The sequence below is a fragment of the Cololabis saira genome, chromosome 8, assembly GCF_033807715.1.
Source record: "Cololabis saira isolate AMF1-May2022 chromosome 8, fColSai1.1, whole genome shotgun sequence".
Taxonomy (NCBI): domain Eukaryota; kingdom Metazoa; phylum Chordata; class Actinopteri; order Beloniformes; family Belonidae; genus Cololabis; species Cololabis saira.
This window is the reverse complement of record NC_084594.1, coordinates 46,195,873-46,222,483: the sequence shown is the minus strand read 5'-3', so window position 1 is coordinate 46,222,483 and position 26,611 is coordinate 46,195,873. Positions and strand designations below refer to the sequence as shown.

Below are 26,611 nucleotides of genomic sequence, written 5' to 3'. Positions count from 1 at the left end.
TACAATAGTTTATATTTTTCTTTAAAATGTGGACTGGCTCCTTTAATTATGCTGTTGATGACATCACACAGTAGCTTGGCTCAGACCAGATTAAGCAGCCTAAGGAGCAAGACAGTTTTTTGACAAATACCTCAGAGTGAATCTTGTAACTTTGTTTTTTGCTTTTAAGTAAAATTACTTTTGAACAGAGTTACTGCCTTGGAAGATTCTTTTTCTCGTGTCAAGCTTATTGCCAAGAAGACTGCTTAATAGTAGTGGTAAAGTGGAGTAACCAGAAGGAGAAAGATTGCCATTACACAGTCTTTCCGACACTCAGTGGGCAAAACCCGCTGTGAAGTCACATCTGTGACGTCATGAACATTCCCTCTATAGAGTGTGGTTGCCTTGCCATTGGCTTACAGTCTGGTTGGTCCTGGAATGGTCAGGGGCCAAAAGTGTCTCCGTCCAGTGTAAGAGGATCCACTCAACAAGCACGTGTCCTACCACTGCACCCTTTAGCTGGGTTTTAACGTAGTTGCTTTTGGCTCTTTAGGTTGAGATGGTCTTAAGCCAGAACATATACTTGGACCCAAATAACAGAAAAAGTATATATTTATTCCACAAGTCACAACATCTAATATATAAATAATGTAAATGATATTTTTAAAGCATTGACATTTTCCCAAAACAAGAGTCTGTCTTTACATTTGCCTTTGAAAATAAAGCAAAAAAGCACATTAAAACTATTTAAACAACCTTTTTAAAAGCAAAGACATACGGCTTCATTACACTCTTTTTGCCACAGATAAAACAACGTGGGACACATTAATGTGTAGTTGAGTTAGTGGGCTCCAGGTTCACCAGCAGGATCTTTATGTTTGTATATCCAGATGGAGTCAAGGGATCTGATTGGATACCAACCTGGAAGGAATCGGATCCATTCAAGGCGTTAGGTTAGACATCACTACTTTCCATTGTTGACGTCCAGCTGTACAGATCGTGTACAGCTACACAGAGATGTTGGTGGATGAAAAACTCTCCCCATCTGATTATTGACACATCAAAGATACAATACAGTTATGTAAAAAATATAGTGCCATTTCATATAGTAACCTTGTTTTATTGTGTAAAAGCACATTAAAAATCATCTGATTATAATGGGTTTTAGGACTAAGCAAATAGAACGTCTGACTGACAAAAACATGTGATTATTATCTTTTTATTAATTAAGCCAAAGAGAAAAATAAAATCATGTGTGTAATACTATTTATCCCTGATGCAACAGTCTTTAGATTCTCCTTTAGCAGGAATAACCTAATGACGTTTCATGTATAACTTTATCAGTCTCTGACAGGGTTGCAAAGAAATTTTGGACTCAGGCAGATCTTGTAATCACTTCTGCTGCTTGCTTAGGTCCTGTTCATAATTTTTATGGACAGGATTTCTAGGCGCAGCCAGGGGCCGGAGGGGATCGGTTTGGGAACCACAGGATTTCATCTCTGCTTTTTGCAGATGATGTTGTCCTGTTGGCTTCATCGGACCGGGACCTTCAGCATGTGCTGGGGCGGTTTGAGGCCGAGTGCGACGCGGCAGGGATGAGAATCAGCACCTCCAAAACCGAGGCCATGGTTCTCCATCAGGAAAGGGTGGCGTGCCTTCTCCGGGTGGGTGGAGAAGTCCTGCCTCAGGTGGAGGAGTTCAAGTATCTCAGGGTCTTGTTCACGAGTGAGGGAATGATGGAGCGGGAGATTCACAGACGGATCGGTGCAGTGTCCGCAGTTATGCGGTCGATGTACCGGACCGTCGTGGTGAAGAGGGAGCTGAGTCGAAAGATGAAGCTCTCGATTTACCGGTCAATCTACGCTCCCACCCTCACCTATGGTCATGAACTTTGGGTAGTGACCGAAAAGGACAAGATCGCGGATACAAGCGGCCGAGATGAGTTTCCTCCGCAGGGTGGCTGGACGCTCCCTTAGAGATGAGTTTCCTCCGCAGGGTGGCTGGACTCTCCCTTAGAGATGAGTTTCCTCCGCAGGGTGGCTGGACGCTCCCTTAGAGATGAGTTTCCTCCGCAGGGTGGCTGGACGCTCCCTTAGAGATGGGGTGAGGAGTTCGGTCACCCGGGAGGAGCTCGGAGTCGAGCCGCTGCTCCTTCACATTGAGAGGAGTCAGCTGAGGTGGCTTGGACATCTGTACCGGATCCTCCTGGATCCTCCCTAGGGAGGTGTTCCAGGCATGTCCCTCCTCCCTAGGGAGGTGTTCCAGGCATGTCCCTCCTCCCTAGGGAGGTGTTCCAGGCATGTCCCTCCTCCCTAGGGAGGTGTTCCAGGCATGTCCCTCCTCCCTAAGGAGGAGTTCCAGGCATGTCCCTCCTCCCTAGGGAGGTGTTCCAGGCATGTCCCTCCTCCCTAGGGAGGAGTTCCAGGCATGTGCCTCCTCCCTAGGGAGGTGTTCCAGGCATGTCCCTCCGGGAGGAGACCCCGGGGAAGACCCAGGACACGCTGGGCTGGCCTGGGAACATCTCTGACTCCCCCCGGAAGAAATGGAGGAAGAGCTGGAGGAAGTGTCTGGGGTGAAGGAAGTCTGAAGGAAAAATCTCATTACACTTAAAACAAGACTCATCACTGGAAAAAACAACAATTTTCACCTGTTTCAAGTAGTTTTTTGCTTGTAATGAGAAGATAAATCTTGTTCCACTGGCAGATTTTTCTACTTAGTTCAAGTGAAAATTTACTTGAAACAGGTGAACATTGTCAAATAAGTTATTTTTCTGGTAATGACTCTTGTTTTAAGTGTAATGAGATTTTTTGACTAAAAATGAGACTATAACTAGAAAATAGAAATAGAAAATTAACTAGAAATAAGACAAATATTCCTGGTAAGATTTTGAGGTTTTGCAGTGCAGCTTGCTATGCGAGTCAGGGTTGAGTCTGCTGGAGCTCTGACACCCTCGTTTGATAAGTCGCTACTGAAACATTTGAAACAAGGGAAACAAGGTGGTGCTTAGGATTGCCCAGATGATTTGGTCTTTGTTCTTTTTTAGCTTCATTTTTATTATCATTTGCTCTTAATCTGAGGTTGTATTTGTCTATTAGACCCATTATGCTCAGGTGATTTTTTTCCTATGTTTTTGTACAAAAACCCTAAGATTAGAATAGGAGGTGCTCACTTTGTGTCCTCAAATAAACATTCAGACAGTGTTGTTGCTGGTTTCAGTGCTGTTGTTTGACTCGCTGCTTCCCGCCATCATCTCCCTCAGTCCTTTATTGAAGTGAAGGTTTGCTCCAATCACAATGAAGCCCTGCAGAGACCAACACAGCCCGGCGGGTCATTTCTACGACGTCTCTGACTCTATAAACCTGCATAATGACTGTTGTCTCTGTGGACATACTCACGTTGTGATATTCAACCACCTCCTCGACAAAGTCCATCCCATCAGCCAGCGGGATGCGGACTCCCTTCTTTGTCCAGTCTGAGAACAGAGAGACTGCTGTCACGGCGGGCTCACGTGAGGGTTTTCACTTTCATGAGGAAACGCCACAACGCTGCTGTGAAAAGTCAACTGTTTATCAGAGCTCGCCTTTAGCCCTCGGACTGTGCAGCATGCGGGGAAAAGATGGCTAACTTAGTTGGGTACAAGCTCAGTGGCATCACTGAGCGCTTCCACTGCAGCCTGAACGTGCACAAGGGTGGAGGGCCGTTCATCTCTGCTTGCAGCTTTAATTATTCCTTACTACTTGAATAGATTCTTACTGTTGATGAGGGGAACCACGGACATCTGCAGCATGGTCTTCAGAGGAGCCTGCAGGGGGATCAGCTGAGGAACGGACACATGGGGCAGTGAGTCAAACGTAAAAAATATCAGTGATATAAAGCCAGATTAGAATTAAGGGACAGTTGTGTATGCTACTTACTGCCAGAGACTCCAAAGCTGACTGGTTGGAGTAGATTTTAAACCTGGAGCAATAAAAAAAGTTTAAGAAAAGTTTTAGTCTGCCGGTACCGACCACTGATCACGGCCAGCCTCATTATCTAGCATTTGTGGAAACATAAAAGGAGATGTTTTAATCAAGGGGCTACACCCAGCTTTAACTGATGTTTACACCCTACTTACAACCTGTGAAATATAAAAAGAAATAGTTTTTCCACATCCAGGGGTGGGACGGGTATGTAAACCCACAGATAAAATAAAATGAAACCTTTTTAACAACTTGTGCTTTTTATTATTTTACCTCTTTTCTTATCATTTTATTTGTTATTTAAGCGTACTCTTAAATTAAATACTTTTTGAAAACCGCATGAAGTTATGGATGAGCCTAAATGCAGGCATTGTGACGTAGAATTGTCAAATTGGTTTAATTCACCGTACGAATTGTTACAGATTACTTTAGTAATCCTGTATTTGACCCGGTCTTTGTACGTTTTGACCTTATAGAAACGTAATTCTTGCCATTTTAAGAATGAGATGTACCTGCTGTACTCTACTGCCCTTACTTTTAAACAACTTGTGCTTTTTATTATTTTACCTATTTTCTTATCATTTTATTTCATTTTATTTGTTATTTAGGTTTAATGTGTCTTGCCGCTTTTAATGTTGATGTAAAGCACTTTGAATTACCTTGTGTTAATGTGCTCTACAAATAAACTTGCCTTGTCTTGCCTAAAAGTATAAGCCCATTTCAGGGTGTGACTTTATGAGTGACAGCTGTTGCTTTTATCACTTTACCTACTTACACTACAAAACTCAAAATCTTACCAGGAATATTTGTCTTATTTCTAGTTAAAATGTCTAATTTTTAGTCAAAAAATCTCATTACACTTAAAACAAGAGTCATCACCAGAAAAATTTGACAATTTTCACCTTTTTCAAGTAAAATTTCACTTGAAATAAGTAGGAAAATCTGCCAGTGGAACAAGATTTATCTTCTCATTACAAGCAAAAAAAATCTTGTTCCACTTGCAGATTTTTCTACTTATTTTAAGTGAAAATCTACTTGAAACAGGTGAAAATTGTTGTTTTTTCCAGTGATGAGTCTTGTTTTAAGTGTAATGAGATTTTTTGGCTAAAAATTAGACATTTTAACTAGAAATAAGACAAATATTCTTGTTAAGATTTTGAGTTTTTGCATTGTAGTGCTTTGTATCTTCAGAGGTATGAAAAAAAACTAAATGAACATTGTAATTCTATCTTTTAAGATAATTTTGCTTGTTATCCTGTTAATTGCACTAACAGACCAGCACGTCCAGGTCTGGCTGAGCCTGGAAAGGTCACAGGGCAAAGGTGGCTTGCGTTGGGGCCCAGCAGGTAGCCCGGGGCCCAGCAGGTAGCCCGGGGCCAACGCAGCCTTCATCGCTGTCGCAGCTAAGAACCCAGTCGCCCACAATAAATTCATTTAACGACCTATTGAAACAATGCATGCGTTATCAAAAGAGCCTAACAAAACCCAGGAAGGAGCTTACAAAGACCCGTAAGATCCCCATAACAGATGGGTGGGTCCTTTGAAATAACCTGATTTAATATGTCTTGACTGTCCCAAACGCTTCACATAATCCTCAAACTTAATTGGTTACATCTAAAGAATTCTTTCAGATGTGAACAAAAACGTCTTTAAAACCTACAACACAAGGCCATTTGACACCTACAGTATACACACTTCTTTGGAGCTACAGGACTTGTCTTTCACCTTTTCAGTCCTCACCTTCTAGTCTTTCACATAGATTTCTATGCTGCTTGAAATGTTGAGAAAAAAGGCGAAATTTCGACTTTATTCACAAACTTTTGACTTTATTCTTGAAATTGTATTTCAAAATTAATCTTGACATTTCAACTTTTTTCTCGAAATTGTATGTCAACATTAAAGGAGCTGTATGTAAGAGCAATAATAAAACGAATCATAAAATGACCCTGATATGTCAACAGACATTTAAAAATCATGTTCATTTCAAATACTTATATCACTGACAACAGCACTCAAGCCAGGATATTCCAGTTTAAAAAGAGGAGTTGCAGCCCTCAACTGATGTTTATGTTGTCATTTTTTGTTTTGGCCTGAAGCTCCACCCTCCACCTATCTCCCAATCACCAAGTCAGTATTGTTTCTGAAGCTCCACCCTCCACCTATCTCCCAATCACCAAGTCAGTATTGTTTCTGAAGCTCCACCCTCCACCTATCTCCCAATCACCAAGTCAGTATTGTTTCTGAAGCTCCACCCTCCACCTATCTCCCAATCACCAAGTCAGTATTGTTTCTGAAGCTCCACCCTCCACCTATCTCCCAATCACCAAGTCAGTATTGTTTCTGAAGCTCCACCCTCCACCTATCTCCCAATCACCAAGTCAGTATTGTTTCTGAAGCTCCACCCTCCACCTATCTCCCAATCACCAAGTCAGTATTGTTTCGGCATCTGGGTTGCCAGCTCGGCTCTAATTATCGCAGCCATGGCAGCCTACGTTCCTGCTGCATTCTGCAGCCTACCTGGCGACCTCTGGTCGGGGGGAGGAGGGGGAGGGTACACGCCGCTCAACAATATTTTGAAAGTGACTGCAGTACCAGTTTTGGACATTTCTTACCGACGGCTCCTTTAATCTCAACATTTCGACTATTTTCTCGACATTTCGACTTTTTTCTCGAAGTGCACAATAAAAAAAATCTTCCCCTCTCAAATATTTTTTCTCCTGCATGGCCCTTGTACTCTTTCGTAGGTTTCCAAAAACATGTTGTGTAGGCAAATTGGTAATATTAAATCCTTACTAAACTTCATTTGCATAAACTATAATGTAATTTGATTTATCAGCGTAATTATAGGAATAATAGGGCTAATGAATAAATCAGTTTAATTAACAAGTGTGTGTCGTTTGGGAATAAATAAGTAGTTATGAGGTAAAGACCAAAGTAAAATGTGTACCTGCGTAGGTCAGCATGGACAGCCAAACGTTTTCCCCTCATGGAAACTTTGGCATTAAACTTTGATTCCTGCAGAAGGAGGAAAAACCCATGTTTGCTGAGCAGTGTTTAAACTAATCGGAGCGTGGGTTGAGTGCGTGCGTGCAGGTTACCATGGTCATGCTGGTGAGCTGGACCGGAGCTTGGCCTGGAGGCAGCACCATCACCTTGACGAAGGCCGTCATGGAGACGGTTGCTCCGGAGGTTTTGATGGAGGTTTTTGGTGGCGAGGTGACGGCCAGATGCAGAGACAGCGGAGCCTCCACCAGAGCTGGGTTCTGGTCAGAACGACAATGGACCAGACTGATAGCTTCAAGTACCACACAGAGTTGTAACGTGTACATGCAGTGGTGTGTCTCTGCTGTGTCTTTACTAACTCTGCTGTATTTGACTGTGATTTCACTGTCTCAACAGTGTCTTTACTGTCTTCACCGTCTCTGCTGTGTCTCTATTCTGCATTTACTCTTCACTCCGTGATTACTGCATCCCGTTTGTCTTTACAGTCTCTACTGTGTCTCAATTAACTTGCTCATGTTTTTACCATTATACTGTGTCCTTTCAGTCTATAGAGGGAATGCGCATGACGACACCGATGCCACTTCACAGCGGGTTACAACCACTGAGTGTCAGAAAGACTGAGTGTCAGAAAGACTGAGTGTCAGCTTAAACTTTCAGTTTGAGCAACTGGAAAACATCTAAAATGGGAAAGAGCTGTTGTGCGATCGACTGGACTCATAGATTTAGCAAGAAATCGGAGTTATCGTTTTACAGACTGACGAAAAATAATCTTAAGAGAGACAAATGGATCGCTGCAATTCACAGAAACAACTGGATTCCAGACACCGAAACGTGGATTTGTGGTTCCCATTTTGTATCAGGTAATGTTGGATTTTTGGGTAGTTAACGTTAAACGGTCAAATCATAAAGTTCGGTGTCCTCATCACTTTAATTTCTACAACAAATCCTGCCTTGAAGTCGGACCAAGCGTCAAGACTTTTGTACCAAATATTAATGTCCATGGAGCACTGGTTCTTGGGGTAACTGTACCAAATATTAAAGTCCATGGACCACTGGTTCTTGGTAACTGTACCAAATATTAATGTCCATGGACCACTGGTTCTTGGGGTAACTGTACCAAATATTAAAGTCCATGGACCACTGGTTCTTGGTAACTGTACCAAATATTAATGTCCATGGACCACTGGTTCTTGGTAACTGTACCAAATATTAATGTCCATGGAGCACTGGTTCTTGGGGTAACTGTACCAAATATTAAAGTCCATGGACTACTGGTTCTTGGTAACTGTACCAAATATTAATGTCCATGGACCACTGGTTCTTGGTAACTGTACCAAATATTAATGTCCATGGACCACTGGTTCTTGGTAACTGTACCAAATATTAATGTCCATGGACCACTGGTTCTTGGTAACTGTACCTAATATTAATGTCCATGGACCACTGGTTCTGGGGTAACTGTACCAAATATTAATGTCCATGGACCACTGGTTCTTGGGGTAACTGTACGGGTCACTGTCAAGTCCAACTGACTTTAATTTAAGCTGATAATCAGCTGTTATCCCGTCTTCTCCACTAGTTGCAGCTGTTTTTGCCACTCAGTGTGAGTAAGGGGGCTGGTCCAGTGGGGAAGTGACGTCAATGCAAACCCTCTATCATGTATCTTAACCGTAACCGTTGTGCCTTTATTGTCTCCATTGCGTCTTATGTCAATGTTGTGTTTTCACTTCTCTGAAAACTGTGTCTCCACTAAGTCCCCACTCTGCCAGTCCTGTCTTCCCATGGTACTTGTACTGTGTGAGTGCATCACCTGCTTCTGCTCACCATCATCATAATGGCTCCAAAGTAGGTGGTTCTTAACAACATTTCCATATCTTTTGGCATCTAAAAAGACAACGCCAAGAAAAGCAGAACCAGTTCAGATGGATGAAGTTCACTTCTGATGAATAATATGATGATGTTGTTGTTCAAAGGCTGGTTTTGGATTCATGTCGTTCTTGCTACTCTGCTGGTTCAGGCTGTAAAGGTTTTCATTGAAAATATGGAACACATAAACTTAGATAACTCAGATAATTTGTTTGTCCTACCTTTTGATGATAACTATTTAGTCTACAACTCTACATAAATTAAATAAATCTACATAATTCCCATGACATGAGTCATGTGACTAATGTCAACTTTAGAGCGGAAAAACTAGCTAGCTAGCTGTTTAAGAAAAGAAAACTGCAAAATTGACTTGGCTATCTCATATTTAACGCTAGTTAGACCTGATGGATAAATTAGTGACAATAACGAAGCCTAAAGCTGGAGATTGTAACGTTCCAGCTCGGACTAACGTTACTCCTTCCACGTCTGACTGACAAAGTTTCATCAACCGTAAACACATATAGCTAATAACCCAGTCAGGAATTGGTTAATACGGTTATATAAGCAGAATAAAACACATTCAAAAGTTATTAGAAGCCAGGCTTAAAATTTGACACATTAAAAAAAAAAAGGGTAAAAATAAGAATTACCAGCGGGGCACCCTGCTCTGTTTTTCTCTCATCCCTTTTTTACCCCTTTAAGACATCTGCGATCATTCAGTAAGTTGCCTTTAGATGCTTTTTTTTTTACCTTTGACTCAAGCAGAGCATTGGTGTGGCATTGTTTGGTGACTCAGAGCTACTTCACCTTTTCATTGGCGATGTGCATTTGGAAGACTCCAGCAGAGTAATACGAGAACATCCCACTGTCAAAGAAGAACTCAGACAGGGCCAGATAAACCATGCGGTCGTACTCTCTGATGACCGGCTCCACGGCGTAGTTGGACTGGTGGATGTTCTCATGAGCCAGGTCGAAGAACATGCCCTACGGACAAAGAAACAGCACACTGTTACCAATACCGGTCCACAATCCCGTGAGATCCACTCAGGTCATCTGAACCATAGACATAAAAACGTATCCGCCCCATCGAGTGCTGAGCCGTACGTCAATGACGCCGCCATATGGGATTGGATTATTTTCATAAAGCGCCTTTCTACAAAGACATTTACGTTTTACGTCTCATTTATTCATTCACACACGCACTAATATACTTGGGAAACAGTTAGGCACCAAATATAATATATTTAATTTTCTCAGATGGCAAAAATAAGAACTTTATTGATCCCACTTAGGAGTAATTCATGTTATATCAGCTATAGAGAGCAAGGTAGTGCCGAAAAACTATATCCCTCTTCACAAAAATAAGAAAAATAGAGAAACATATTTTCTCATCAACAAAGCATATTTTACATAAACATATTTCAAATTTTTCAACTAACAAATTAACATATTTGAACCATTTTTATGATTTTTTCAGTTCTTTTATTGTCTGAAAAATTGTTCAAATGTTATTTTATTGTCTGAAAAATGGTTCAAATATGTTATTTTGTTATTTGAAAAATGTTTAATTTGCAGCAGCGGGCAAAACCACTCGATGGGGCGTCTACGTAAATAATGTCCATGATCTGGAAGAGTCTGACCCTGAAGTTCATGTCCAGGCTCCGGGGCGTCACCACAGGATCGTCGATCAGGGAATAATCAATCCCAATATAGGAATCCACCTCTGTCCTCACAGGGATTGTCTTCAGCAACGAGTTAACATGAACGAGAGCAGCGTTATCTAGAGCCGGGCAGATCTGAAAAAGACAGAGGCAACTTGAATTCCTCATGTTTTTGCCACCGATAAACTGATGTTGTTGTTCAAGAGCAGCGGTCGGCAACCCAAAATGTTGAAAGAGCCATATTGGACCAAAAACACAAAAAACGAATATGTCTGGAGCCGCAAAAAATGAAAAGTCTTGTATAAGCTTTAGAATGAAGGCAACACATGCTGCATGTTTCTATATTATTTATAACTGGGGGAAGATTTTTTTTTTTTCATTATGCACTTCGAGAAAAAAGTCGAAATGTAGAGAAAAAGTTTAAATTCCGAGAAAAAAGTTGAAATGTCAAGATTAAAAAGACAGGAAAAAGGAAGAAAAAAGAGAGAAAAAGGAAGAAAAGAAGAAAAAGGAAAAAAAGAAGGAAAAAAAGAAAAAAGAAAAAAAAGAGAAAAAAAAGAAAAAAAGAGAAAGAAAAGGAAAAAAGAAAAGAAGAAAAAAAGGAAAAAAAGAAGAAAAAAAACATTTTTGAAAAAACTCCAGGAGCCACTAGGGCGGCGCTAAAGAGCTGCATGAGGCTCTAGAGCCACGGGTTGACGATCCCTGTTCATGAGAGACTGATGTGTTGCATTTTGATGAGAGAAACATGTCAAGATTAAAAAATGTTGGATGATACATTTTTTTTTGTAAATCACTCTCTTCAGATGGGTCAAACGAGTTCCAGTTTAAGGGGTCGATTGTTGTAACGACTGGAATGAATGGCTCTTTCAGACACACTTTTCTCTATCTATCACTAGAAAAGACAATCAGAAACAGACAGCTTACCCGTTGGTTGAGGTAGAAGCGCATCCCTGTTGTTAGAAATCTGGCCAGGAAGTCGTACACTCTCCTGAAAGAACAGACAGTCCTGACTGGTTCACACCACACTGCAGAGAAACCTGACACATTTATAATGACGGTTCTACAAATGTTATCCTCTCCAACTGGATTAATGTGATTTATCCGGTGAGGATGATCCTTGATGATGATTAAAGAATGCACTGATACTATTTGTTCAGTCCCTATTCCCAAACTGATGCGTGGAAGTTGTATACCGATCTGATACCTGACACTGATTAGATACCATTTCTATGTATAATAATGATCTATTACTAGTCTGATACCTCTTACTGATCTGATGCCAATACCAGTCTGATATTTGATATCTATCCGGTACTGAAACGAACCCAGTACCTGATATTGGATTAGTACTTGATACCACATCAACACCTGATACCGATCTGGCATCCTATACTGATCTGATACCACGCAGATTTTTCCTTAAAGAAGTGATGTGAGACTGAGAACTACACAAAACTTCCAAAAAGTAATCAAATATCCCTTCAACTTAAACTTATGTCTCAATACAAAAATACTGCTACTAATTACAGACACTGTATATCCGTATATCAGAAACGTGGCTATAGGAGATATATATAAAATTTAACATAGCATTACATTTTATATATGGCTATAGAATATATATATATATATATATATATATATATATATATATATATATATATATATATATATATATATTGTATTGTCACTTGAAAATCAGATGAGAGCATCCCGATTGATTATCAAAGGTTAGCATTTACTGATCACCAAACCCGTGTATTTTACCCGAGTGTCCCGCTGAACGCAGCCCTCATTTTGCCGATTCTGGCATCACAGGTGATGTTATTGATCTTCAGTCGACCTTCGTCGTCCCTGCTCAGGCCCACGGCCGTGTTGATGTTCACTCCTTCAGCCGAGGCATCGATGTGTCCTGTGTCATAACTGAGAAGAAACTTCATTAAACATCTCCCCTGATGACCACTGGACACTTCTATGTCGCCGTTTACACTCCATCTTTTGCAGAGCTACTACATTCAAAACTATCAAACATGAAAGAAAAAGCAGGTCTGAATCAGAGTTATAAGAGTTTGTAACAATTTTTTAACAGTTGTTATTTTTATTAAGTGCTTCAGTTTGTTTGATTATTTCAGTTTTAGTCAGTTTAACAAGTGTATCAGTAGTTTTAGTTTAGAAAAAATGGTTAGTTTTAGTTTTGTTTTAGTCTTAGTTCTAATTTTTTAAGTATTGATTTAAAGATTAAAAATAATTATAGGCTGAAAGATCAACAATGCTGTACAATACAAAAGTCCTTTATTCTTTATTTTGAGTAATTCGAAGTAGAGAAAAATAATTAATTAGAAAAATGAAGCAGAAAACTATTTTTTTTAATAAGGCCCAAAATGAAAATGAAGTCAATTGTGATTCTGTTTCATTTCAATTAGTTTTTCATTGTTAAATGTAAGTTTTTATTTAGTTTTATCAAATCTTTCGTTTCTATTTTTATTTTGTACCAACTCTGAGTCACGCTAGTTGTCTCTTTTGTCAATGTTGAATGGGAAGAAGATGGTTTAGCCAGAGCTGAAGCCGATGAGCTAGCGGCTAGCGGCTAGCTGATGGGGGCTAGCGGCTGTCTGCCTCGCCATCCTTCAGCCAGCTCATCTAGCAGCCCTCACCCACAGGTGGAGCAGGCTCACCCACAGATCCTTCCAAGGGCCAATCCCAATGTTCACCCTACTTTCTACCACTAGCCCTCAAAATGAAGCCACAGCGGTAGGGCTTTGTAATCTTCCCTAGGGATTGGGACACCACTTGCTACGTCACTGCGTGGATTACGGTCGAGTACGTAAGCCATGTCCTGGGCATTTCATGGATTTTTGTGAGATCAGGTTGAAAACGTAGCAGCTTCACATTAAGCCTGAATTATGGTTCTGCGTTAAATCGATGCAGAGCCTACGGCGTAGGGTACGGCCTACGGCGCGCGTCGCCGCGTAACCTACGCCATAGGCTCTGCGTTGGTGTAAAGCGGAACCATAAATCAGCCTTTATTCTGGCGAGATCCGAAAAAACTTCACAACAACGGGCAAGCGAGTGATTATGTACATTCACTCAGTGAATATTATGAAAGTAAAATATATATTTCTCACTAGAAATGTAATCAAAACGCATTTTTATGCAGAAACTAACTCAAAATATTGATTTTATTCACAAAAAAATGAGAAATGTCCGCCAATGTTTTTGGTTGATTCAGTCTGCAAATGATGACGTAAAGCATTCTGGGAAATTTTCTCTAGCCCTCGGTCGGTGAGTCAGTATCTGAAATCCCTCGCTCTGAAGGGCCACATTAATTCCCCCTACCCCTTGTTATCCCCACTAGCCCTACATGCAAAGAGGAATTGGGACACCACTACCCTCACGGGAACGTGCAAAATTTAGGGGTAGTGCTGAAAAGTAGGACTAGGGGGGGATTGGGACTGGCCCTAAGTGTGTCTGCAAAATCATTCTAATGGTAACATGAAGGTGGCTAACATTTAGGGAACCTAAGGGAGCTTTCAGACCTGTGGCCCGTTTGTTTTGTTTTGATTCTGGGGCTAAATCGATAGTTGTTCAGTTTTTCGTTTGTGGCGTTTGTGTTCACAAGGCAACTGTCTGTAGCGGTTCAAAGCTGTTAACAAATGCCAAGCGCGAACCAACTGTTCTCTAATTGGTCAGAAATGAACGCGGTAGGAGTTTCCTCTTCCTCTTCTTCCCCCTTTCCTCTGCCTTGAGCTTTGATTGTTGGACATTAGCCCCTTGTTAGTATATGTTAATGTGTTTCTGTGTTTAATATAGTTGAAAACTATGGCCACAACAACACAGCTGTCCTCAGCTGCCCATCAACTTTTTCACATGACTGTATGTTGCTATGCAGTGGAGTACTGCAAATAACTTCAGTGTTCTGTGAGGGTTTGCAGGAGAACTAACAAGAACCAGTAGAGGATTCGTCGATGAAAACTCAGCGAGATTGATGAGTCCTGAACGTCGAACAACAAACCAAGGTCTGGGATAAACCGCAGGTCCACATGGGTCAGATTCAGCTCGGTAATCTTCACACTAACAACAGAGCAAACAGAGTTGTAACGTATTAACACTCATGTCAGATGGTCAATACTACACTACTTAAATACTTTTAGTATCATCTGCATACTCAGTGATGGTGTACTGGAATCGTCCATCTTTGCCCTCCATTTCTGGCATGCTGATGTTACTGAGCTCTTCTTCCACAAACTTCTGAGTCTCAGCCTTCACTGAAAACACAAGACACAAACTCTGAATTAACACATGACCACTGTGAACGTAAACTTCAGATACAACACAGTGTACAGGGTCCTCGGTGCCAAACTGATAACCTGTTGCTGGCAGGGTTAGTTAGTTAGTTAACGTGTTTTGGGGACCCTACGCAGGAGTCTGTTTAAGGGCCAGTCCCAATACACCCCCTACTTTCTACCACTAGCCCTCACTCACTATCACTAGCCCTAAAAATGAAGCCACAGGCGTAGGGCCCTTGTAATCTTCCCTAGGGATGGGGACACCACTTGCTACGTCACTGCGTGGTTTATGTTCAGGTACGTAAGCGACTGCGTAGTTACGTTTGCACATACGTCACACCATATCAGGAAGCCCAGAGATAAAAGCTGTTTTAATTTCAGCTGTAGCACTGTTAATATGCCACTTTATTAAGTTTTAATATTTTTTCAGGCGTAAAAGTAACTGTTAAGATTCCCAACCTGGGCTCAGTTTATCCAAATAACGCCTGTTACGAAATTTGCTCCGATGTTTTCGTGGGATGAGAAGAGCCGGCAGCTCGGGAGCTGATTTATGGTTCCGCGTTAAATTGATGCAGAGCCTACAACGTAAATCAGCCTTTATTATGGCGAGATCTGAAAAGACTTCGCAACAACGGGCAAGCGAGTGATTATGTACATTCACTGAGTGAATATTATGAAAGTAAAATATATATTTCTTGCTAGAAATGTAATCAAAACACATTTTTATGCAGAAACTAACTCAAAATATTGATTTTATTCACAAAAAAATAAGAAATGTCCGCCATGTTTTTTTGTTTGATTCAGTCTGCAAATGATGACGTAAAGCCTTCTGGGAAATTTTCTCTAGCCCTCCGTCGCGAAGTCAGCATCTGAAATCCCTCGCTGTGAAGGGTTAGATTCATATTCCCTACCCCTCGTTATGTCCATGTCTACCCCTACATGCAAAGAGGAATTGGGACACCACTACCCTCACGGGAACGCGCAAAATTTAGGGATATGGCTGAAAAGTAGGACTAGGGGGGGATTGGGACTGGCCCTAAATCTGCAGTTTTGGGCTTTAGATCAAACTGGTTTTGGTGGGTCATTTCCGTCTGGCATGGGGTCTGGATTTGAAGACAGGCTAGGAGCCCAAATATCTTCTCTCTACTCCAAAGTGTGCTGAAGAGACTACAGTCATCTGCAAAATTTAGTAACCCGTCCAGATATCTATACTTACACATATCCAGTCCTTTGTCAGTGATACGGATTTTACAACCAGGAGTCTCAGCAGTGGCCATGTTGGACACCAAAGACAGGAAGAGGAAAAACGACAGACCGGTAGTCATCTTGAACAAGCGCACACAGGGCTGAAACACAGAAGGAGAAGAGTTTTAAGATAATTCATGAGATTCTGGATTATTTTCATTACCTGTCAGTTCGTTCAGAAGCTTTGTATTTCTTTTTCAGGCAGTAACCAAGATACCGTAGTTCCTGTTTTTTCTGGTCAAATTCATTTCACTTGCTATGGTTGCAGTTGTAAAGTGTATTTTGGTCATATTGGCGGAAAGTACCACTATTTTGAGATATTACATAAACTAGATCAATTGAGAAACAAATCCGCTCCTTTGGTACAACCTGCAGCTTGGAACGTAGTTTACAAGTTTCCACCGCTCCCATTGGAGCTCCTCCAATCACAGCGAGGGGGCGTGTTTGGCAAATGTCAATCACACAGTGTTGTGCACATTCAAGACAACCCCTACATAGTTTGGGACGCTCCCGACTGCAGCTTTAAGATACATAAATTTGTGTCCAGAGACATCGTTGGGCTTGGAGGCATCTTGGATCAGCCATCCTACAGGGGAAGCTTGTATTGAACCAGCTGTTTTCTCTCTTTTTTCTCTTTTGTACATGTTGCAGCATCCTCTGCCGGTGGCGAAGAGCATCTCTGAATGCACAACACCTGAACCTGCAGCGTGGGAGTGAGAGGGGCAGGGTAACGGCCCGGTCAGGCGGGGGAGAGATTTGTCCGTCAAGACTCCTCTCCCTGGCCCTGCCCCTTCTCAACCTTTCCCCGACCCTGAACCCCAACCTGAGGCTTGCTGATTGGGCCGGAGCTTCGGGAGCTGTGTGCTGGCCTGCGGTCCCCACCCCCGGTCATCCCGCTGCTGCTTCCACCTGCCTGCGGTCCCCACCCCCGGTCATCCCGCTGCTGCTTCCACCTGCCTGTGGTCCCCACCCCCGGTCATCCTGCTGCTGCTTCCACCTGCCTGCGGTCCACACCCCCGGTCATCCTGCTGCTGCTTCCACCTGCCTGCGGTCCACACCCCCGGTCATCCCGTTGCTGCTTCCACCTGCCTGCTGTGTGCTGTTGACGTCCCCGACCACCCCCCAGTCTGGCCCTCGGCAGGAGGGTCCCCCCTTATGATCCAGGTCCTGGTCCAGGTTTCTTCCCTCCTAAAGGGGAGTTTTTCTTGCCACTGTTGGCTTAAGGCTTTTCTCCCACTATGGGAGTTTTTACCTGCCATTGTTTTTGTAATAATTGCTCGGGGGTTTATATTTATGTTCATGTTCATGTTCTGGACCTCTCGAAAGCGTCTGGAGACAACTTTAGTTGTATTAGACGCTATATAAATAAAATTGAATTGAATTGAATTTATATGTAGATCAACTAACAGATTTATGAAGATTTCATGTTATGAGCCTCAGTGACTACAGGGTGCTGACAGAGCTGGTACAATGTCGGAAAATAAAACCTCTGGCATTCCACCATTTCCCACCAGATGGAGCCAGCATATCGGTGGTGGTACACGTACCAGAGTTTGAGAACCAACTGCTTTAGTTCATCCCAACAGCCATCTCGGGGATTTTCTGCTATGTGATGATGTTTTAATGTCTCTGTAAAGCACTTTGAATCACCTTGTTGTTGAACTGTGCTCTACAAATAGACTTGCTTTGCCTCGGTACGTCAATGACTCCAAACACCACGGAAACATACACAGCTCAGGTCTTAGAACAGTGTTGATTTAAAATCAGGTGACCAAACAAACTGCATCGTTAGACCTGTACCCAGAAGTCCACAGTCGGAGATGCACTTCCTGTTTGACTTTGCTCTGAAGAGAAAAACAGGAACAGGGTCAGGAGGCTCCGGGGTGGCAAGAGGGGTTATGAAACAAGGGGTCATTGCAGTTCAAGTTGAGCCTGTTCACATGGACATCCCAGTTTGAGAGATGTTTTCAACTCCAGTTCACACCACCACGATCAGTCTTTGGGCTGACTTAAAAAAAAAAAAAGTTAAAAAGAGCCGGAAACACTAGCAGCTTTTATTCTGAGCTATCACATCCTACATGATGCTACCCACCCAAAACAACTTGACATAAACTGAAGGGTTTCTACTTTCAGTTCAGAAATCTTTCCAGTATCTGTCTCTTTGGTTATTCTACACAGTATTCTGTTTGGGGGGCTTACATTGTAAAACTAATTACTCCCTTACAGAAGACAGTGTTCTTTGTGAGTCAATAGTTCAAATTCAAGTTGAGCTTGAACAATAACATATGGTGGACATACAGTTTACTAAGGATAACTGAACTAGCACAGAGGCATAGTAGGACCCTGCCAACTCTAGATGGTGAGTTTTTGATCTCCCAAATTTGCAGGAGAAGAATAAGCTCACTTCAGTGCGAATTTGCTAGAGCACACCAAACTAAACTATTATTAAAACATCCCCAGTATATGAATATATGACTTCAAACATGTGACAGAAAAGTCCCAATTTCACAATGTCACAAAACAAATTCAACAGTAATTAAATTTACAACAAAAACCCTTTTCAATCACAAATAAGTTTTTTTTTTTTTGACTCCTCATTCCTCATTTCAGATGTTGTCAAGTCATTAAAGTGTAAATATATTTCTATAGCACATTTAAAACAAGGAGTTGACAAAAGTGCTGTACAATTGCACAGATAAAACTGTGTCAACAATGACTTCATCTTATTAGTTCTGTTTATTTCCTGGTTTTTGAATCAGGTTGAGTTGGGGGGCATCAGCTCCATGACTCATGTTTAAAGACCGGGTGGATGCCCACATCACATCCTGCAGAAGTAGTTTGCCAATATAAACGTTAATTCAGCTGTCATTCATAAAACCATGTCCATAACTAATCATACTTTCTATCTGTACTAAATCTGTGGCGCTGGCTGTCAACTTGCCTGAGTAGGGAAAAAAACTACAGTTCATCATACACCACATACTACCCCTTTCATCCCTGAAATAATACACATTCTTTTTATTTCTTTTTTTTTAAACAACACCCTCCCTTTTTGGACTTTTCTGATCATCTTGTTTTATATCTATATGAAGACTTGGAGCCAGAAAACACGGCTACACCAGCAGCTCTATCCGTAGATGCAGAATTCACTCAAACACCTCGTTCTGCTGGACGAGGAGGTGGTACAGCGATAGTGTCCAAAAAGTGGACCTTCAAATCCATCTGTCCCATTGCTAGCTCCTCATCACTCGAATATCACGCAGTAAAGATCTCTAAGCCCTTCACTGCTTACATCCTGGTCATATACCGCCCTCCAGGAGGCAACATAGATGAGTTCATCTCTGACACTCTCTGGCAAAACACAGGCAAATGAGTTTCTGGCTCTCATCCACTCTTTCAATCTTCCACTGGTCCAGACTCCACCAACACACAAAGCTGGGAACATCCTTGACCTGGTGCTGACCAGAAACTGCACTAAAGCTGATGTGTGTGTCACAACACTGCACCTCTATGACCACTTCCTGGTTACATTTTCCATCTCCCTTCTTCATGTCACTCACCCGACTCCAAAGATGGTTTCCTACCGCAGAAACGTATGATCTACACAGCTGTCTGATGAGGTCTGCTCTGACCTCCCTTCCCTCTCAGACTTTTCCACACGTCTGTTAATGAGCCTACAGAAAAACACTTTGCTCCTCACTCACCTCCTCTCTGGATGAACTCTGTCCTCTGGTGTCCAAACCAGCTGGACAGAAACCTCCCAGTCCATGGCTCACGGAGGTTCTGAGGGGCCACAGAGCTGGACTTAGGGCAGCAGAAAGAAAGTGGCGCACTGACTTGTCTAAGTACTGACAAAAACTTTCATTTTTCACATACAGCTTAAAGGCTGCCAAGGTATCCTTTTATCAGAACAAATCCAAAATGCTCCCAACTCCCGACAACTGTTGATGGCGTTTAACTCTTTTCTCTCTCCACCACCTGCCCAACCTCTTACTGGGTTGTCTGCAGAAAGGTTTGCGTCCTACTTTACTGAAAAGGTTGCTACTATCAGTAACCGATTCTCAGAGCCTGTCCACCTCAGCCCACTTCAACCGGCAACTGGTTCCTCTCTCTGCTCCTTCTGGTCTCTAAACGAGGACGAAGTCTCTAAACTTCTAGTCGGCTCAAAACCAACGACCTGTCCTCTTGATCCTGTTCCTACCAACATCCTGCAGAACATTTTACCGACAGTCAAACCGGCAATAACCCACATTATCAACTCCTCTCTTAAATCTGGCATCTTTCCCTCTGTCTTCAAACAAGCTCAAGTCACCCCACTGCTGGAAAATCCCACACTCAACCTTGTCCAGGCTGAAAACTACCGGCCGGTGTCACTGCTCCCATTCATGTCTAAAATTATAGAACGAGCCGTCTTCAGTCAGGTCTCACAGTTCCTTCATGACAACTGCCCATATGACCCACATCAATTCAATTCAATTTTATTTGTATAGCGTCTAATACAACAGATGTCGTCTCTAGACGCTTTCCAGAGATCCAGAACATGACCCCCGAGCACATATTACATAAACAATGGCAGGACATCAGTCTGGCTTTAGGCAGGGCCACTCAACTCAAACTGCTCTTCTGTCATTTACTGAGTCACTACGGGCTGCCAGATCTGCTGGTCTGTCCTCAGTCCTCATACTGCTGGACCTGTCTGCTGCCTTTGACACGGTCAACCACCACATCCTCCTCTCCACACTCTCAAAGCTTGGCATTTCAGGATCTGTCCTCCTGTGGTTCATGTCTTACCTCGCAGAAAGATCCTTCAGAATATCATGGCAAGGACGAGTGTCCAGACTGCATGAGCTGGCAACAGGGGTGCCACAGGGATCAGTGCTTGGCCCTCTTCTCTTTTCACTATACACCACTTCACTAGGTGAAATCATCAGCTCTCATGGCTTCTCCTACCACTGCTATGCTGATGACACCCAGCTCTTCCTTTCCTTCCCCCCTGGCGACACTGCTGTCTCAATGTGAATATCGGCCTGTCTTTCTGATATCTCTGCATGGATGAAGGACCGTCACCTTCAGCTAAATCGGTCCAAAACTGAGCTCATTGTCTGTCCAGCCAGTCATTCCTTACCTCCTCAGATAAGCAGCTGGATTCCACCACACTTGTGCCCACGTCTTCTGCTAGGAATCTTGGTGTCATTTTAGACAGACAGCTGACCTTTAATGAGCATGTTGCCTCGGTTTCCAGGTCTAGCCATTTCTCTCTCTACAACATCAGGACAATCCGACCCTACCTGACAGAACATACGACACAGCTCTTGGTTCTGGCTCTAGTCATGTCACGCATTGACTACTGTAATTCCTTGTTGGTCGGTCTTCCTGCTGCGCAGTTAAACCTCTGCAGATTACCCAGAATGCAGCAGCACGTCTGGTCTTCAACCAACCCAAGAGAGCTCATGTCACTCCGCTGCTAATCTCCCTGCACTGGCTTCCAGTTGCAGCATCAAGTTCAAAGCTCTGCTTCTGGCTACCAAACAATTACCCATTCAAGTTTTGCTGAATAAAGAGACTCTTGTTTTGGGTGGGAAGAGAACAAAAAGATACATTTAGCACTAGCATGGCAGCACCTGCGTCCAACTGGACTCACAGCAGTCTGACAAGCACTTGTAAGTCACTTTGGATGAAAGCGTCTGCTAAATGACAGTAGCAGTAGTATAGGGCTATGCATTAATGTGTAACTTTATTTGATTCTACCGTATGAGGAACATAAAAATTCAACCCCATACAGTTGTCATTGATGTGCAATATAGCTATAGATACCAAAACTGTTTCTGTACCAGTTTATTGTTCATTGTATGTTTATTTCTGCTGTAAAGCTGGGCATTTTTACATGGAGGTTCATTAGTATTGACTCACTTTTTTGTTTCAGCCCTAATAATCATTCATGGAAGTGCAGTTTTCAGAGAGGTGGCAAAGCGGAGGTTGTTCTGTGGTCTGGAGGCCTATGAGTCATAGTTCAGGGAAGAACTTTCCTACGAGTGCTGCAGCTTTTCTCCCAGCACACACACCAAAAATATTTAAAGAAGGTTTTACATGCAGAGGAAACTTTGTTCGGTTACACCCATAAAGCCAGATGTTCATATGAAACCCACACACTCTAATCATCAGGTCTGAAGCTTCAAACAGCCTTTGAAAAAACAAAATCCCCACCAATATACCACACAGGGGCAAACACGCCCAACCTGTAATCTGTGTGTTTAATTAAAGCTCAGTGGCAAGAGCCAATCAGCTTTCAGCTGCTGCTGTGGCAACTGCTGACCACAAAGGTTAATAAAGATTCTCCAGGAACCAGAAGAGCCTCTTTACAGAGATCTGAGGGAATTTGTATGGTAAATATCACCATAATTGTGTCTTTCACAACAAGTCTGAGGTATTTTTAGAGTGTTTTCTTTTTCCTGTGTCTTCTGACATCTCCAGGTTAGTCTGCTCTACTTCAAGTGATGAAAGAGACGGGGGAGATTGAAATAATTTCACAACAGCATACAGATCTGGAAAGCAGAGCTATTTCTGTCTAAATCATAGATTGTGTCAGAAGAATTGAACAAACTGACATCACACCAGAGGTTTTCTGAAGATTACTTGTGAAATCTCTTTTCCCGCTCGTACTGCATGGAACCATGTTCCAAATGAACAGGCCTGGAAGCTTGTTGCAGCACACTGTTGGACATATATGTTATCCTTTGCAGGACTTACTGAGAACTAAAACATAGATTAAAAAGGCCCAAACAGTTGGGATGTGTGACCTTGCTCACATGCAGGCAAAATCTGTATCATATGAAGGCTCACATAGGTTAACTCTTAATCACTTGCAGTAGGTCCTGTAGCTCAAGAAAACCGCGACGAAGGGGAGACAGCCCAGAGCGGTTTCTTTAGTACAAGGCCAAATCCACAATGTTTGGGGAGCAAAAGAAGACAAAGACACCTGAGTGATGGGGACCAATCACCCCAACGAAGTGAGGGCTAAGTCTAAACCACGGTCCCATTTTAGACAATTGTATTGTAATCATTTCAATCAGAAAACTATAATGCACATTCTTGATCCAGCCTTCCATGGCAGGTTGTCTGCCGAACTGAAAAGTCCATGTGTAAGTTTTCTTTGACTCCAATTAGAAAAAACATTACAGTAGAACTTGTTTGTCTTCATTTCTAACTGTCTTCTCTCTCAAATCTTCTTCCAAACATGAGTCCGATGGACTCATGTTTGGAAGAAGACCTGGTCGTCAAAGCGAGAAATATCTGACCGACCTGGACTATGCGGACGATGTCGCCCTGACCGCAGAGCACACAACATCTGCCCAGACCCTGCTCATCGCATTTGAAGAAACCAAAGTCGAACTCAAGTTGAACTAGAAGAAAACAGAATGCATGCTGATGAATGAGGACTCCAACCACCCAAGTATTACATCACGGGAGGGATCACACATCAAAGAAGTCAAGGATTTTAAATATCTGGGTTCATATGTGGCTGACAGCAGAAAAGACTTTCTTGCCAGAAAGGGACAAGCCTGGAACGCTTGCAACAAACTCCTCAGAGTCTGGCAGTCAGGAACTTCAACCTCCATCAAGGTTTCTTTCTTCAGGGCCTGTGTTGAAAGATCCTATTATCTGGTGCAGAGACCTGGACTATGAAGAAGGAACTACAAGACCGGCTCAACGGCACATACACAAGACTCCTCATATGTGTCAGAAACATCTCCTGGAAAACTCATCCAACCAAGGAGCAGATCTATGGTAAACTGGTAAGCTCATCCAACCAAGGAGCAGATCTATGGTGAACTACCACCATTAACAACTGTAGCACGCCGTAGAGCAATCTCTGCAGGTCATTGCTACCGTGCTACGGATCAAGTAATATCCAACATGGCGGCTCCCCCAATCATCCAGAGGAACCAGGCCTCATACTTATCCTGACACAATCTCCAGGGACACAGGACTTACACTCCAAGAACTGGGAGCAGCAATGGCCGACAGGACCCCATCGAGAAGTGACATCTAGGATCTGGACGACAGTCCAAGGATGATTCTCATATCAACGAGCATGCAGGTTTAAAACGCTTAACACCCAGCTTAGTTCAGTTATCGACAGTTAGCATTTTCAGCTTGCGTTAGCTCATAGCTCACACTGATTTACGATGCTAACTAGCTTTAGATCAGATCTGTCAATCCATCCTCGTTTCTGATGCCATTGAAACAACATTTGAAATGAGTCGTGTCAGAGTTAAAATGAGAATCCAATCTAGCAGGATCCTCAACAAGGCCATGCTAAAAGAGACTGAAGTCCTTCAAGGATTCATCACAGCTGGCTCTGCTAAGAGTGGAAGAACTGGCTGTAGACGTCTGCAGAGGGACCTCCTTTTTTGTCATTTTAATGGTGAAATCAGAAATCATCACTGCATCAGCTCATTGAGGATTCTGCTGGGGACATTGACTGTAAAACAAGAACTTGTTTCACACAGGGCTGTAGATAGCTGCTTCACACAAAAACCAGCTGGCGCAGTTTCTTGGTACAGTTAACAACACAAATACCCAGATTATCTTTGAAATAAGAATGCTAGACTCCATTGGGTCTTTTTTCACAGTCAGAAGTCAAGTCGATCAAGAGCTCCGTGCTAAGAAGTTTAAGTACAAATTGGCTATGCCCGCCATCAATCAAAAAACAACACCCCTAATTTTAAACTTCTGCACAGTAGACATTCACCCATCCTGGTTGTCAGCAGAGCTGCCACACAACGGCGCTGGCCTGACAACCGGGAGCAACCGGGGGATTCAGTGTCTTGCCCAAGGACACTTTGGTGGACACAGGAGGAACTAGGGTTGGAACCACTGACCTTCAGGTTGATGGGCCAACGCTCTACCAACTTATTTACATTTATATATTATTGATTATTATTGTTTTGTTTTGTATTCACTACTGTTTCATGTTCGAAATAAAATTTTAAATTCAATTCAATATCCCGCTGTCTGATGGCAGCTCTGCAGATACAGGACTGTCTCAGAAAATTAGAATATTGTGATAGAGTTCTTTATTTTCTGTAATGCAATTAAAAAAACAAAAATGTCATACATTCTGGATTCATTACAAATCAACTGAAATATTGCAAGCCTTTTATTATTTTAATATAGCTGATTATGGCTTACAGTTTAAGATTAAGATTTCCAGAATATTCTATTTTTTTGAGATAGGATATTTGAGTTTTCCTAAGCTGTAAGCCAGCAATATTAAAATAATAAAAGGCTTGCAATATTTCAGTTGATTTGTAATGAATCCAGAATGTATGACATTTTTGCATTACAGAAAATAAAAGGGACTTTATCACAATGTTCTAATTTTCTGAGACAGTCCTGTATTTTGGAGGGGTTCATCTGAAGGGAGCAAGGCTAAACTTGAGTGGATATGCAGTCAGCATGTCCCAGTGACCCGTACGCAGACAAAGAGGCTTCAAAACCGATGTTCAGAAACCCCTGAGTCCCGTGACCTCATGTTTCATCCACTGTTTTCTACATCCACAGTTTTTCAGAGTCACAGTGCTTCTGCGGATACCGAGGGCCCAAAGATGCAGGCTCTGCCTCCACATCCAGTGTTAATCCAGAAATAAAAGGACACGTCCTCATTTGATTACACTGAAATAAAGTCGGAACATTCTGAGGCTGTTTTTTATTTCCTCCAACCCTGCTGGATGGAACCCAACTGGAAGAAGCTGATGTCTGGCTGCGTGGGGACATCTGTCTGAGCAGAGACTTGTCTCCATCACCAGAGTCAGACCTGATGGAGGTCAGAGAGGCTGCTGGCTTCTCCCAAACCATCAACCAAGTGTCCAAATATTAATCCAGGAGTTTTTTGTAGTCAAAAATCTAATGACCCGCTTAAAGGTTTCTTCCCTCCTAAAGGGGAGTTTTTCCTTGCCACTGTTTGGCTTAAGGTTTTTCTCCCACTAGGGGAGTTTTTACCTGCCATTGTTTATGTAATAACTGCTCGGGGGTCATGTTCTGGGTATGGGTCTCTGTAAAGCGTCTAGAGACAACTCTGTTGTATTAGACGCTATATAAATAAAATTGAATTGAATTGAATTAAAGTGTGAACAACAGCTCTGATAAATAAAACAGAAGTGAAGCTACACTCACCTGTCCATGGTGACACGCTGTTTACCTATTCTGTCTGTCTCGGCTGTTTGAACCTTCCTCTGAATGTGTGAGCGATGAAACTCACCGATCAGGAGGAAGAGGAGGAGGAGGAGGAGGAGGAGCTCTGATCCCTCGTTCTGCGCTGGGGTTACTGGGTCACTGTTGCTTCTTCTCTTTCGTAGTCTCCAGTCTGGGCATCTCTCCCTCTGTGCAGACTTTTATCCCCCGGGAGATTGACTCCTCCTCCTCCTCTCTATCCTCCTCCTCCTCCTCCTCCTCCTCCTCTCTATCCTCCTCCTCCTCCTCCTCCTCTTTATCCTCCTCCTCCTCTCTATCCTCCTCCTCCTCCTCCTCCTCCTCCTCCTCCTCCTCCTCTTTATCCTCCTCCTCCTCCTCTTTATCCTCCTCCTCCTCCTCCTCTTTATCCTCCTCCTCT

The 26,611-nt window shown here is 42.6% G+C and overlaps 1 protein-coding gene across 3 annotated transcripts; it reads right to left on the bottom strand.

Moving 5' to 3' along the window:
* Nucleotides 1-575: 575 nt before the first annotated feature.
* On the bottom strand, nucleotides 576-26,380 carry pltp (phospholipid transfer protein). 3 transcript variants are annotated; one of them, XM_061728136.1, is made up of 16 exons: nucleotides 26,261-26,380; nucleotides 15,971-16,100; nucleotides 14,634-14,733; nucleotides 14,411-14,539; nucleotides 12,236-12,391; nucleotides 11,393-11,456; nucleotides 10,448-10,603; nucleotides 9,615-9,791; nucleotides 8,766-8,825; nucleotides 7,037-7,201; nucleotides 6,886-6,953; nucleotides 3,894-3,936; nucleotides 3,733-3,796; nucleotides 3,375-3,451; nucleotides 3,149-3,280; nucleotides 576-1,024 (listed from the first exon to the last, which is right to left on the bottom strand). In XM_061728136.1, exons 2-15 carry the CDS (start codon nucleotides 16,077-16,079, stop codon nucleotides 3,170-3,172), a joined length of 1,479 nt encoding a protein of 492 aa, XP_061584120.1. In that variant the 5' UTR covers nucleotides 16,080-16,100; nucleotides 26,261-26,380; the 3' UTR covers nucleotides 576-1,024; nucleotides 3,149-3,169. The 3 variants fall into 3 exon arrangements, with proteins under 3 accessions (XP_061584120.1, XP_061584121.1, XP_061584119.1); XM_061728137.1 differs by lacking the exon at nucleotides 26,261-26,380 and adding an exon at nucleotides 26,176-26,206; XM_061728135.1 differs by lacking the exon at nucleotides 26,261-26,380 and adding an exon at nucleotides 21,125-21,250.
* Between the last annotated feature and the right edge of the window lie 231 nt (nucleotides 26,381-26,611).

Excerpts from the sequence above, each read along its gene's own strand:
- pltp (XM_061728135.1), bottom strand. The coding sequence starts at position 21,193 with ATGACACCAAGATTCCTAGCAGAAGACGTGGGCACAAGTGTGGTGGAA. Across the intron at positions 7,202-8,765 it reads TTGGAGCCATTATGATGATG|AACCCAGCTCTGGTGGAGGC; the intron begins GTGAGCAGAAGC and ends CGTTCTGACCAG. Across the intron at positions 6,954-7,036 it reads AGCTCACCAGCATGACCATG|GAATCAAAGTTTAATGCCAA; the intron begins GTAACCTGCACG and ends CTCCTTCTGCAG.